The sequence below is a fragment of the Canis lupus genome, chromosome 14 (genome assembly GCF_003254725.2).
Source record: "Canis lupus dingo isolate Sandy chromosome 14, ASM325472v2, whole genome shotgun sequence".
Classification (NCBI taxonomy): domain Eukaryota; kingdom Metazoa; phylum Chordata; class Mammalia; order Carnivora; family Canidae; genus Canis; species Canis lupus.
This window is the reverse complement of record NC_064256.1, coordinates 51,540,805-51,554,196: the sequence shown is the minus strand read 5'-3', so window position 1 is coordinate 51,554,196 and position 13,392 is coordinate 51,540,805. Positions and strand designations below refer to the sequence as shown.

At 38.5% G+C, this 13,392-nt stretch overlaps 1 protein-coding gene across 8 annotated transcripts in view; it reads left to right on the top strand.

The window, feature by feature from the left end:
* DOCK4 (dedicator of cytokinesis 4) overlaps window positions 1–13,392 on the top strand; it is a 410,170-nt gene that overhangs the window by 204,704 nt on the left and 192,074 nt on the right. For all 8 annotated transcript variants that reach the window (XM_049093429.1, XM_049093431.1, XM_049093430.1 and 5 more), the window contains exon 8: window positions 5,163–5,314. In XM_049093429.1, coding sequence (XP_048949386.1) covers window positions 5,163–5,314 — 152 coding nt within the window. The remainder of the gene's footprint in view (window positions 1–5,162; window positions 5,315–13,392) is intronic.

Below are 13,392 nucleotides of genomic sequence, written 5' to 3'. Positions count from 1 at the left end.
TTGCAGAGCATCTAAACACTCAGTTGATTTTCATTCCTTGCTCACTTTTATTTCTTCCTTATTACAGAGGCAAGATGGCAAGAATAATTGATACCTTATATACTAAATCTTAGTATATAAGATTAAATCTAATCTAAGATTAGATTCAGCTGTGTTCAATGAAATAGTAGAAGCTTAGACATGATAGAAATTTCTCTCGGGCAGCTGGGTGGCTCAGCGGTTTAGCGCCGCCTTCAGCCTAGGGTGTGATCCTGGGGCCCCTGGATCGAGTCCCACGTCGGGCTCCCTGCATGGAGCCTGCTTTATCCCTCTGCCTGTATCTGTGCCTCTCTCTCTCTCTGTGTCTCTCATGAATAAATAAATAAAATCTTTAAAAAAAGAAAACAAAAGAAATTTATTTATCTCTCACAATATGCAGGCCAAGAGGCAGGAAGTCCTGGGCTTGCATGTGGTTTCATGGTGTCAAAAGTGATACAGGCTCTTATTTTTCTGCTGTATAGTACGTGGCTTCCATCATCAAGGGTACTTCAAAGTTTGATACAACTGCAAGAGCTCTAGCCCATTACATCTGCTCTCCAGCAATAGGAAGGAGAAAGGTTCTTAGTTCAACGACTGTAAGGAGCTTTGCTGGAAATTCCACACAATATTTGCAGTTATATATCATTGGCCAGAACATAGTCACATTCCCCATATTTAGCTAAGGATGTCTTATATTTAATAAGCAACTAACAGTGTCTGACACAAATACATTTTACTTTTTTTAGTATAATTTTCTGTGTGTGTGATTTTGTCTTTGTTCTTTTCACTTAATGTTGTGTATGGGATGGCAAATTGATTTTATGTCTTTCAATATTCAAATTTGTTAGTGGTGGCTATGTTGATACAATTCTGGGGTCTCATCTGGTCTGTGACTGATGAGCAGTAGCTTCTGGTGGTGCAAGAAACTATCCCTGATGAGCAGTGACTGCCAGTCCAAGATGTTTTCCATTTTTATAGCTCAGATCCTAGCTCAAAGTCTTCATTTGTGATTTTCTATAAAAATTTAATTTCTCCCAGTAGTGGCTGTATTTTACTGTTTGTAAAGCATAGATAATAGCCAAACTATTACAAGCCTCAGAAGGACATGTTATCTTTAAGGAAGCTTCAGGATTCTGTTTAGTACCCTGGCCTAGCACTAATCAGATTGTCCAGCATGTTAACCAGCACGATGGACAATCTCTGGGCAGCATAAAAGTGACTGACTATATTGACTTCGCCAGGGAGAGTTTGCAGGCGCTCCCACTAACCCCTTGTTGCTTTTGTTGTTGTTTTGGTGTTTATTGTCACTTAGGGATCAAGGGCCATGGCAATGCATGCCCCAGTAGAGGATGCTTGATTGTTGCCACTTGTCTTTTTTTACTATGTCTTTTCTGTGTCCTATTTGAAACACAAGTGTTTGTGCCTTGCTAAATCCATATTGCATCATTAGAAGAAAAAAAAAGTCTTGCTTTAGGTTTTTGATAGCCCTGTTAACAGGTCTTTCTCACCTAATTATGTTCATCTAAGCAGTAAAACGTGCTAAACCTCACAGTGTTAACATATGTCCACTTGGAATATTTGGTTTTCTGCCAAAGGCCAGATTTCAATCCTTCTATAAATAAAGAGAGCCGTAGCTAGATTCTCTGGTTATCTGTGCATACAGAGTATCTTTTTATGAGCCTTTCTTGGTTTTATAAGATCATGTTAACTTCTTGCTTTGTGATCTTTAGTGGGTGGACCAGGGGCTCTCAAACAGAGAGGAGGGGACGTTTGGCAATGTCTGGAGACATTTTTGCGTTTCACAGTTAGAGGTGAGGTAGGGGTGGGAGTGGGGAGAGGTGCTACTGGGTCTGATACATGGAGGCCAGAGAAAGCTACTAAACATCTTACAATGTTGGACAGCCCCCACAACAAAGAAATATCCAGCCCAAATTAACAGTAGTGTTGAGGTTGAAAAACTTTGGATAGTTCACCCAGTAACATATACATTATATGAAGATTAAAAATTTGCATCCTTCCAATAAATCTTTGGAATAAATCTGTTTCTTTTCCTAATCAAAGGTCTAGTTAAACTGTAAGCACATTTAGAGCATCTGGTAGGTTCCTTCGTAACCATAATTTATTTCCGAGATAGATTTTTATCTGTTTCTTATAACTACCAAGTTATAGCCCTTGAGGTATGAACATGTCTCTTTAATTTTGTTTTTATTATAATATTTTCACAGAGACCTTTTTGGCAGTTCCCCATCGTAGGCAGTTACCAAGAGATAAACAAGTCATCCTAACTTACTTACATCCACATCTTTTCTAGACCTGGAAGAGAGGTGGGTGAGGAAGGAGAGATTTCAGTGCCATTTGTGATGACCTGCGTCACATGTGCAAAATCAGAGTGGAAGCAGGCAGGCTTAGGCCAAGCATACATGCAAAGATCAAGGTTCCAAGGCAATAATTGCACAGAAGATGCAAAAATGCATTTTTCATTTGCCTGTGATTTGCATGTCTTTGCATATGATCTCAATCCATAGTTCTCCACCCTCATTGCACATTAGAATCACCTGGGGAGCTTTTAAAACTATCACTGTCTGGACCCCCACCCCCTAGAAATTCTAATTTAATTGTTCTGGGATAGATCCCGGGCATAAGTATTTTTTAAAAGCTCTCTTGGTGATTCTAAAGTGCAGTCAAGGTTGAGAACCACTGATCTAGATATATTGAATTCCTTGCATGAGTAAAGGAGCTAATTTTTTTTTTCTCTCTGTTTTTAGCAAATGTCATGACTGATGCTAGGAACTTTGCACTGTTTGAAGTAAAGACCAGATGCCTCCTTGAAGTCCTTTATTTAAATAAGGTTTTTATACCTGTTTTTCCCACTCTGGTCCTCGGTAGTTATTCATTTCTTCATAGTACTCTGTGCTGCGTTAACCTAAACTTTTAAGTATATCAGAAAATAAGTTAGCATTTTCAAAAAATAAAAAGCTTCTTTGTGAGTTAAAGAGATAGAGTTTTATAAATGTCTGATGCTTTTCTTCTGGTAAAAAAGAACTTTAAAAGCACAAAAAGAGCAACCTTCTCAGAAAACAAGACAGAATTATACTTGTTTTTTTTTTTTTCCCTATAGTTAGAATATTTCTCTGCAGGAGGCTTTTTCTAGCAATTATGACTAACACATAACACGATGCCGAGGTGCACTTTACAAGAAAGTGTACTTACTCTTCAGTTTCACGGAGAGATGTCCATTGTACCTGTTGAGGATACAGTGATTACAGATGCATTTGCTTAATTACATTTTTTAACCGTTTACTTTTTGAATAGTGCAAATTAAAAGATAAAAGTGAAATTCTGGTAATTTCAAGCTGTTGCATTTACACCTGTAAATATAGATCATGTTTTTTTCCTTTCAAATGTTGGTCAGTTAGCAATTGCTGAACTAAGAAACTTAAAAAGATGGTTAATGTAGAAACAGGTTATGTACCTTAATCCTAAGCGAAGGATATTACCCTATTACTGTAGAATTAATACCTGAGCTGTTTTATTGTTTTTGTTGTCAAGTTTAGTTGTTTAGTTGTCAAGTGATCCAAAAGAGGTGGTCATTAGTAATCTTTGTTAGGAAAGCAAAAATCCTCCACGTTCTTAGCACTGACTCTGTGAATACATAGTCCTCTGTATATGTTTTCCCTCTGCTCTTACCCTGAGCCAGTTCTCCTTGAAGGTGGTCCAAGAACTAGCTGGACCATGAATTGATTATTACTGGTCCAAGTACAAAAATGGTGAGTAAAGATTTAGGAACCTTCCTAACATTCTAACATTACCATGACATTCTTATTGTATTTCGTGGAAATATCTGCCTATAGTAGGTTAGGAGGAAGAACAACTTGGTTTTTTTCCTGCACATAATTTGAGAAGCACTGTCCTAGATGGTTCATCGCTCTGCTCCCTCCTTGCCTCTCTGCCAAAGTGTCACTTTCTCAGGACGCCTGCTCTGACCGCTCAGACACAAGTCAGATCACTTCCTTGCAGATCCTCATGAGTATCTGGTTCTTCCCCTCCATTTGTCACAGTTGCAGTTTCCTATCTGAATGTGGGATGATTTTGTTGATGTTTGCTCCCCCTGGTAGATAAGACCCATGAAGGTAGGGGCTATTTCTTTTTTTGCTCATCAGTCCATTCCACTGCTTGGCACATAATAGACACTTAACGACTATGTGTTGCCTGACTCTTTACCCTGGAACTATGGGTGATTCTTTCCCTCCTTCGACTTCTGTTAATTCTCACTTCTGATCCTGCCTCCCAAGTGTAACCTACGCTAGGCAGACATAAGATGGGCACAGATGCTGCTCCACCCCTTAGCCATCTATCTCACTGGCTTTCCCAGTCTGCCTCCCCGTAGCTCCACAGCAAGTTAGAAACATTTTTTTGCTCTTGTGATTGAATATCACTTGCCACAGCACGTCTCAGAAAATTACCACAATTTCACAATTTAGTATACTTTAAAAAGACTTTTAATTATGAGAAATATGAAATCATAGCTGCATTGTTCAACTACCATCAATGAAATGACCAGATAGACACCATTGAGTCTGTTTTTTTTAAAGATGACTAATAATTTGTTCTCACCCTGGGAGTTGATAAGGGAACAGTAGGATCTTTTGAACGTCATGATGCCTGAATCTACTCATTTTAAGCTGGTATCATTTTAACATTAATGATTCAAAACCAAATTATTGGGGCTCCTAAGTGGCTCAGTTGGTTAAGCGTCTTGACTCTTAATTTTGACCCAGATGATGATATCAGGGTCATGAGATTGAGCCCCACGTTGGGTTCTGCACTGAGTGTGGATTCTCCCTCTCCCCTACCTCTCCCTGTCTAAATGAATGAATGAATGGATAAATAAATACATACATACCAAATTCTTAAAGCAAGATTCCTTAATAGTCTGCAAACTTCATGGTTTCTTTTTTTAGAAGTTTGGAAGAAAATTTGGAATGTAACATCCAACCAGATGCCAAATCCACAGGAAAAAAAAAAAAAAAGATAGCACAGGACATCATAATCATACCATAGCTAATTAGTTGTTGGATCACATTGTTTTCTTCAGTTCATGCTGATCTGATTTTTTTGTCGGGGCTGGGGTGGGTGTTACTCAGATGGAACACCGGCATCGGAAGAAGGATACCCCTGTGCAGGCCAGCAATCACCACCTTTTTGTGCAGATGAAGAGCCTCATGTGTTCCAACCTGGGGGAGGAGCTTGAGGTCATCTTCTCACTCTTTGACAGTAAAGAGAATCGACCAATCAGGTAACTGCGTACGGAAACATGATTTGAATTTCTTAGTGTCAGAATGGTGAGCATTGGTAATTGGCAAGCGTTGGGATATATGACCTTGTCTACTTTTCCTCTGTGAGCCGCAATTTTCTCATTTGTAGAACTCTGGATTTCTAAGCTGCCTACCCTCTGGAGGCTTCCGTGAAACTTGAATCAGGTGATGCGTACTGAAGTGCTTTGAGAAACTCAACAGGGGTGTGGAACCATAATAATTAATACTAAATGAAAATATGGCATTGATATCAGGTCTGCTATTTGAGTTATTTTGTATTGATAATGCAAGGAAGACATAATATTTCTAAAGCCCAAAGTTTGTTTGCTTATTAAGGTAAACATGTTTTATTTTTTCAAATCTTCAGTAAACAATTACATTATTTTTATCCTGTCTACATCAGGTAAAATCACAAAGGGAGTAAGTATTTGGAAACCTCATTAGAGTTTCAGAGCTGAGAAATGGTAAACAGTTTCACTTTTTTTTTCCTTTCTCAATTCTGAGAGTCTTCTCTTAGGGCAAGTTTTCAATATTTAGGAAAAAGCTATAGTAGATGTTTTGCTTGGTATTCGAAAACTTCCACTCTTGTTGAGACTTCTTTAGGTTTCAAGTTTTTTCTTTTGTATTTGTTTTAAAGTTAGACACAGTGCATACAACCTTCTACGTTAAAAAATTTAAATTTAAACTTAAAATCGTATCACACAATTCACGCATAATGACCCAACTCTACAATGTTTTTAAAATGATCAAATATATCATTTTAAAAATGATGCTTATTTAAATAATGAATATGCTGACAATTTGAAGCAACTCTGAGTCAAATACATTGTTTTATAAATACAAAATAATTCTGGAGTGTTTCTCTCCTCATCAAAAGGGCTTTTTTTCCAGGTGCCTGGGTGGCTCAGTCAGTTAAGTGTCTGCCTTTGGCCCAGATCATGATCCTGGAGTCCCAGTATCTAATGGGGCTCCCTGCTCAGCGGGGAGTCTGCTTCTCCCTGTCTCTACCCATCCCCCCCACCCTCCAGCTTGTGTTCTCGCCTTTGCTCACTCTCTCTCCCTCTCAAATAAATAAATAAAATCTTTGATATATATTCTTTTTCTACAAAATATGTGTAAAGTTTATTTTTAATGCATTTATAGCCACAAAATCTTTGGTGAGTTAATTTATATCTTAATCATTACCTGCTAGTAAGAGTACTTTCCTAGTCTTGACAGTGGACTGAATCCATGGAATTTAAAGGGTAGCAATTTTAGGGTGGCAAGGACAGAATTTATGGGATGTGTAAATAACAATGATAATAGTTTCAAAATCTGCTTTATATACTTTAGGAGGAAATGAATCGGTAAGTTAGAAAACTTTTCCCCCTTCACAACTCGGCAGTGCTAAAAAGGGAAGAAAACAAAGACTTGAAGAACAGATCCAAATTACAGCTTAGCACTTGCTTTGGAAATGTGAAAGATTAGTAATACTTGCTAACATACTGAAGTGTGTCTTAGAAAGCTTGGCTTCCAGGTAGTTGACCAAAAATTCCTTATAACATCGTCTATGTAATATGTTGTCTCTAACATATTGAACAAACTATAGGAAATGTATGAGAACCAGGAGCTTCTACTGTTTTACTCATTCCTGTTACGCTAAGGTTTTTAGGACAATAGATTCCCCTTTGCCACTAGTGTTCACATTGTATTACTATAGGAGGGCATTAATTTAGGATTAATAGTGCTTTGTCTCTTAGTTTTGCCTTGTTATAAACATTTTGAATTTTCCTAAAACATCCTTTTAGGTTTTGATCAACAGACTTCTCCCTTGTTTTATTCCTATGCACTTGTTGAGAGTAGGAAAATAACCTGGGTGCGGGATCCCCACCCGTATGTTTTTGGGGCCCCAAAGTTCAGACCAGGAGCTGGACCTTTTTTGACATGGTTAGGCTACCACATGTGCCTGCCTCCTCCGTCTCCCTCCCCCTTTTCTTTCTCTTCCTCTCCCCTCCCCTCCCCTCTGTCACACACACTCCCTTGAATAATCCCCCTGATACATATAAGCCGAGAAGAAATCAAGTCAAAATCCTCTTCACTGCTTCTACTCACTGAGCTTGACCATCGGCTCTCAGCAGCCAAATTCATAATCACCTTAAAGGTAATCAGCCAAAGAATGAATAAGGGTGAAAGTATGTGCTTACTAGGTGATGGGACAGGCTCAGATTTATTTACTTGACTTTCTGAGGCCTTGGGCAGCACCGTGCTTATTCTTTGGGGAGTTTTCAAAACCTTGCTGTGAGTAGCTTCGATTCCATTGATAGCACAAGGCAGTGTCATCGTTACCTTTTGAAGAGGATGCACAGATCTGGAAACTGGACTGGACTCTGATCTCTGCAGTTGACTACTGCTGCCCTGAGCCCTTCACTTCCATCTGTCTTTTCCTTCATCTTGAAACTTTTGACAAGTCTGGCTTCCCTCATTGCTCCCACCCTAACTCGTGAGTGTGAAGTATTTGCATCTTCTCAGGAAAGGGTATTATAAAGGTAAGATATGATTTTGAGACATTGTTGTGTTTCTTCTTAGGCCCAACAGTGTAAGTTGTAGGGATATTTTAAAATCAACTTATATTTCTTTTTTCAACTTTTTTTTTTTTTTTTTAAGAAAATTTCAGATGTGTGAAAAAGTAGAATGATTCACTGAAGCCCCATGTACCTGCCTCTAGCTTCAACAATGATCAGCTCAGGCCCGATCTTGTTTTAACCACACCTCTTTCCTGTCCTCCTCCTTGCCCCCAGATTATTTGACAGCAAATCCCCAACATCGTATTTTCAAATGTAAATATTGTGGGCTATATCCTGAAAAAGGGGAACTCCAAAGAAATTACTACCTAAGAAATTAGTATCCCTCAGGATCAAATATCCATCTCCAGCCAGTCTTCACTTTTTCCATGTTGACTCATATAATTTTACAAATTCCTTATCTGGAATTCCAGATAATTGATTAGATCCACTTCCACTCCATCTCTGACACCATCTTGCTAACATACACCTACCCTGCACTTTCCCAGCTTACCTTCCTTGGCCACTTGTATAACAGCACCAGCCCAGAGCCCCCTGCAGATAAAGCTACATTGGACTCAACTATCAGCAAATATAACATACTTTTACTTATTGGAGTTTTGTAAAGTCTTGACATGATTTATCACTATAAAGCATAATTAGTAAAAAAAAAAATGAGTTTGAGCTATTAAGTTTTATATGAGTAAAGTGATTTTACAGAACATCTCTCTGGTTGAAAGTTTATAATTTCCCTAGTCTTACAAGGGTGGGAAAAGTCAGGCAGCCATTTCCCTAGATATCATCTATAATTTTGTTTTATTCTTTTCTATTCTATTTGTTTAACAAAGCACTTATATGATGCTTATGACGTGCCAGGCATTGTTCTAAGCCCTTTTAAAAATATTTACTTATTTATCCCTTGCAAAAACCCTATGAGGTAGGCACTATTAACATTCCCATTTTTTACGGATGGGGAAACTGAGGCATAGAGCGATTAATAGGTGACATGGCTGGTATGTTGTATGCCTGGTATTTTCACTTGCAGCACTCATCAGTACTCTGAATCACTTTTCTACACCTATTCTCTTCATCTTCAGTACTTACCATGTTCTGTTTTCTTCCTCAACCAAGTTTTACTCACCAGTGTGGAGTAGGGGATCTGCTGAGGGTTTGTGATTTTTTTTTTTTTTTTTTTTTGAAGAAACTGGGAGAGACAAGGAGCTTGTTGACAGGAAGGATCCAGTAACAAAAGAGGCTGTACTCAGGGGAGAGGGAAAGCCTTTGCTGGATCATTGTCCCTTCAGAGGCTTCAGGAAATAGACTTGAGACTTCAGGCAGAGAGATGAGCCAGGAACCAGAGAAAGGGACAACAGTAAGGGTATGGATGTGCATAAACTGAGCTATAGGATTGGGAATATCAGGAGGTTTTTTAAACTATATGTGTGTGTGTGTGTGTGTTTTATTTAAACTAAATAAATAAATACATATATAAAGAAATCAAGCTATGTAACATTATATGCTACAAATGTCTCCTTTGGCTTGCATTTAAAATTGGTTGTTGAACAATTTGCTAACAGACATACTCCTAGTGTTTCTCTTTTCCGTAGGCTGTACAGATCTGCATGTGTGTACTCATTCATATCTTCCCTGTGTGGATATGTGTCAATTAATCTACAACAGACTGTAAATTATATGGGCCAATGAAAATGACATCGTTCACTGGTTGACTACTTCCCTTATAATTTTCATTACTTTGTTTACTGGTGTATTCTAAGGCTTCATTAATTAAAGCTGTAAATTTGTTTCACAACTAATCTATTACTGTATTTCATTCTCATCAGAGAATATATTTAATAGGACCTAAGTGCCACAAATGGGTACTTAGCTTAGTACAGGGCTGCTCATGCATGCACGCTGCTGGCATGGGCTTTTATTTGAGAAAATAGCAGGAGGGTAGTACTCCTTGAAAGTCTTATTCTGGTAATTAAATTCCAAAAGTCTTTTCATAGTAGTTAAATTCAGATAAAATTTACTTTCTTCCAGTACCTTATTCACATTCTTTCCTGAAGTCATGTTATGTTTCCTCCCATCATACATGTAAACTCTCCATTTTCTTGAAATGCCTCATTTCCATGTAAATTTTATATTACCCACAATCACCCTCTTTTCTAGTGTATTGTTCTAATTCTGTCATTTAAGAAAAAGAGAAGTAGCAAATATTATTAGTGGAGTACAGGTTTTTATGAGTTTATATAGAACTATGAAGTATGTCTGAATTTATCTCCATCCTCAAGACCTGTATCTTCCTATATCTAATGTAGGCACCACTGTATAGTATAAAAGTGGCCTGGCTCTGGTGTCATAGTCTGGGTTCAAATCTTGGTTTTTTAGTTTAGTAGATGCATCAGCCTGGGTAGTTAATCCATTTTTCTTATGGCTGTTAATTATCTGCTAACTGAAGATGATAATAGCACTTTCCTCTTGGGATTATTTGAGGATTAAATGAGATAATAGATATACTTTGTAGTGTAATGGTTGACCCCTGGTAATTGGCCAGTAAATGTTAGCTATAAAGATTATGATTTTCAAAAACCCAAAATAGGAAATATACTTTAACATAACCAGAAATGATACATAGTATTTGGTCTTGAATTCTTATATTTTACAAGGAATTATTCTTGACTTTTTTTTTAGGTGTATGTTGTTATATTTAGATAAGATTCAGAGAAGCGTACTAGTAAACAGAATGGCATCAGGTATATGATTTTCTTTAAAGTACTTCAATAAGAAGAAAAAAAACAAAAAAGAAAAAAGGGATAGGTGGAGCTAGTGTGATAAAATTGAATGGTTGTGGATTCCCTTTAGGTATATGGGCTCTTGATTTAACTTTTAGCAATATAGTATGTATGGTTAATGAATTGCCTGCTTCACGTGTTTTGTGCATGTTGGCAAAAAAGCAATGAGGGCAGGCATTTTCTTCAGTCTCTTTGAAGAAGACTAGTTTGTGAGTCTGGTCTAGTCGCTAGTTGCTTGGATGGTCTGGATTCCATTCTGCCTATAATAATGTTCCTGGGTTCATATAAACTGAGTGATACTCTTGATAATGTATTTGACAAAGCCTAAGAGGAGTGTTTTCCTAAGGTCTAGGACATCAGTATTTTATAACATGGACATTACAATATTACCTTTAAAGCATAAACTCTGATTTGTATGATGTACAACAAAATAGCAGTTCTTAGAAGATTAATAAAGATCCTGTGAGGGGAAGTACATTATAGGCTCAAGCAAAATCCTATGTCTTCATTAGGGCCAGCTTCCCAGAAACTCTGAATTAGTACAAGTTTGTCCTCTCGAAGGTGAGGAAATGCAACCGTTCTGTGAATGGCATGTTGCCTGTAACCAATCTCGTGTTCATTTGCTCACTCATTACACAAGCACATAGGAGTATCTGTTGTGTGCCAGCAGTATGAGACCCTCCTGGAGATTCAAAGATGAATCCTGGAGCAAATGGCAGAAGGGATCCAGGATCCAAGTGAAGGAATCTACTTTGAGAGGAAGGACACTGCTTCTAAAGGGGGAGGAAGGAAGGTAAGGGCAGTGAAATGGACAGAAAATGTTGAGATGGAGAGATGGGGTTTGTGGCCTCGATCATGTATAGTCAAGGCTGGGAAGCAAGATCTGCTGTCATTGGAGAGCAAGGGAAGGAATGGAGGGCCAAAAGTGATTTATAGGAACAAGGGAAGTGGACGCTGAGCACAAGTGTGATAGGAAGTGAGGTAGTGAGGAATAACAGAATTGCTGCGTGTGGTGAGGTACCTCCCAAGAGGGACATCTGAAAGGGGTACTGAATCCTCGCTCCCAAGTTACACAGCTTTTGCCAGTGGTGCTCAGGAAGTAGGGATCAGATGCAGGTGATGGGAGTTGGAGTTTGAAATATCAGAGTTGGGAAAGGATGAGAAGATTGGGAATATAGCATAATGGAGAGGAGAATCAAAGAAATTACAACTGAAGCTTCCGATAGGTCTCTTCAGAGGCAGAGGTGATCTAATAATAGCCTTTTCATTTTTTAAAGGAAATTAAAGAAATGCTGTTTTGTTTTGTTTTTGAAAAATGCGGTTACTGGGAACATTTTTCAAGGGCTCATAGAAGGCAGCTGTCAGAATAGTTATTCAGCCCAGACCAGGAAAAATGTATTTTTTGTATTGTATGTATTACGGTACATCGTATGTATTGTAGTACAGAACACAGTTAAGAGAGTGGATAAGATTTTTTAATTCTCTGAGCACTGTGCTAGAATTTCTCATTTCATACATCATTTACAACTTATTAGAGTGTGATCACATAAGTGCAGCATTTATATTTTTGTCATAAATTAAGAGCATTTATGGTTTGTGAATGTTGAAAGATAGCTGGTGGAGATCTCTTCTTAGAGTTTTCTGTGATGAAGCTCACTCAAAATTGTAACCTCTCCAAAGCACAGCAATAATGCAGAGAAAAAATCTGGCCATACGTGCAGGGGGCACAACTCTGCTTGAGAACATAAATAGATGAAGAAGGCGTTCAGAGATCCTCCTTGGATTGTGGCAATATCAACTATTCCATACGGCCCAGAGCATTTCCTGCTGTGTCTAGACATGTTGGCACACATCTCACTGTGGGTGTCTGTGCAGCGGTGACCCGCAGTGACCTTCCCTGGGGCCTCCTGTTTAAAGGCACTACTGCTTTCCACTCCCCCTCTTCTTTACCATCATTTAATTCTTCCAGCAGGTGTGTGAAAATTGGGACTGTTGTCCCTTTGGAGTTAATCAGATTTTGTGGTTTGCTTCCTCTTTGGTCGCACTTCAGTGTCATGTATTAAAAAAACAACAACAACATATAATTGCTTTCGAGATGTAGTGATATCTTTAATAGGAGACATTTTAAGAAATGGACCAGGAGGAAGATCTAAATTAGAATAAAAGAAGCGAGAAATAGCTTCATTTGTGCTGAGAATACCCAGGGTACCAGCCATCCACTCTTTTCCCCTCCCTGTAGCATTTTAAAAGCCATACAATTCCAGTTATTTTTCAAATTGCAAATTAGTACATTATTGTGATGATAAGTGGCTGGAAATTCAAGGTGACAAAAAACAAAACTATTCATAGAGTCAGTGGATTCAGTACTGGCTTCCTTGTTCTTAGCTCTTCCCAGTTATTCTGGCTCCTTGTCTCTTCCTACTTAAACAGTGTAATAATATTTTAGAATGTGGCCAGAAGGCCCTTTTACCCCTCTTCCTGTGTGTGCGTGTGTTTGTGTGTGTTTAAAATTTTATTCATTCATTTGAAAGAAAGAGTGTGCACAAGAGAGCAAGCGCGAAGTGGGAGGAAAGAGGGAGGGGAAAGGCAGGAGGGGGAGGGAGAAGCAGACTCAACAGAGAGCCCAACCGTGGCTCAATCCTAGGACCCTGAGAACATGACCTGAGCAGAAGGCAGACACTTAACCGACTAGGCCACCCAAGTGCCCCACTCTTCCCGTATTTT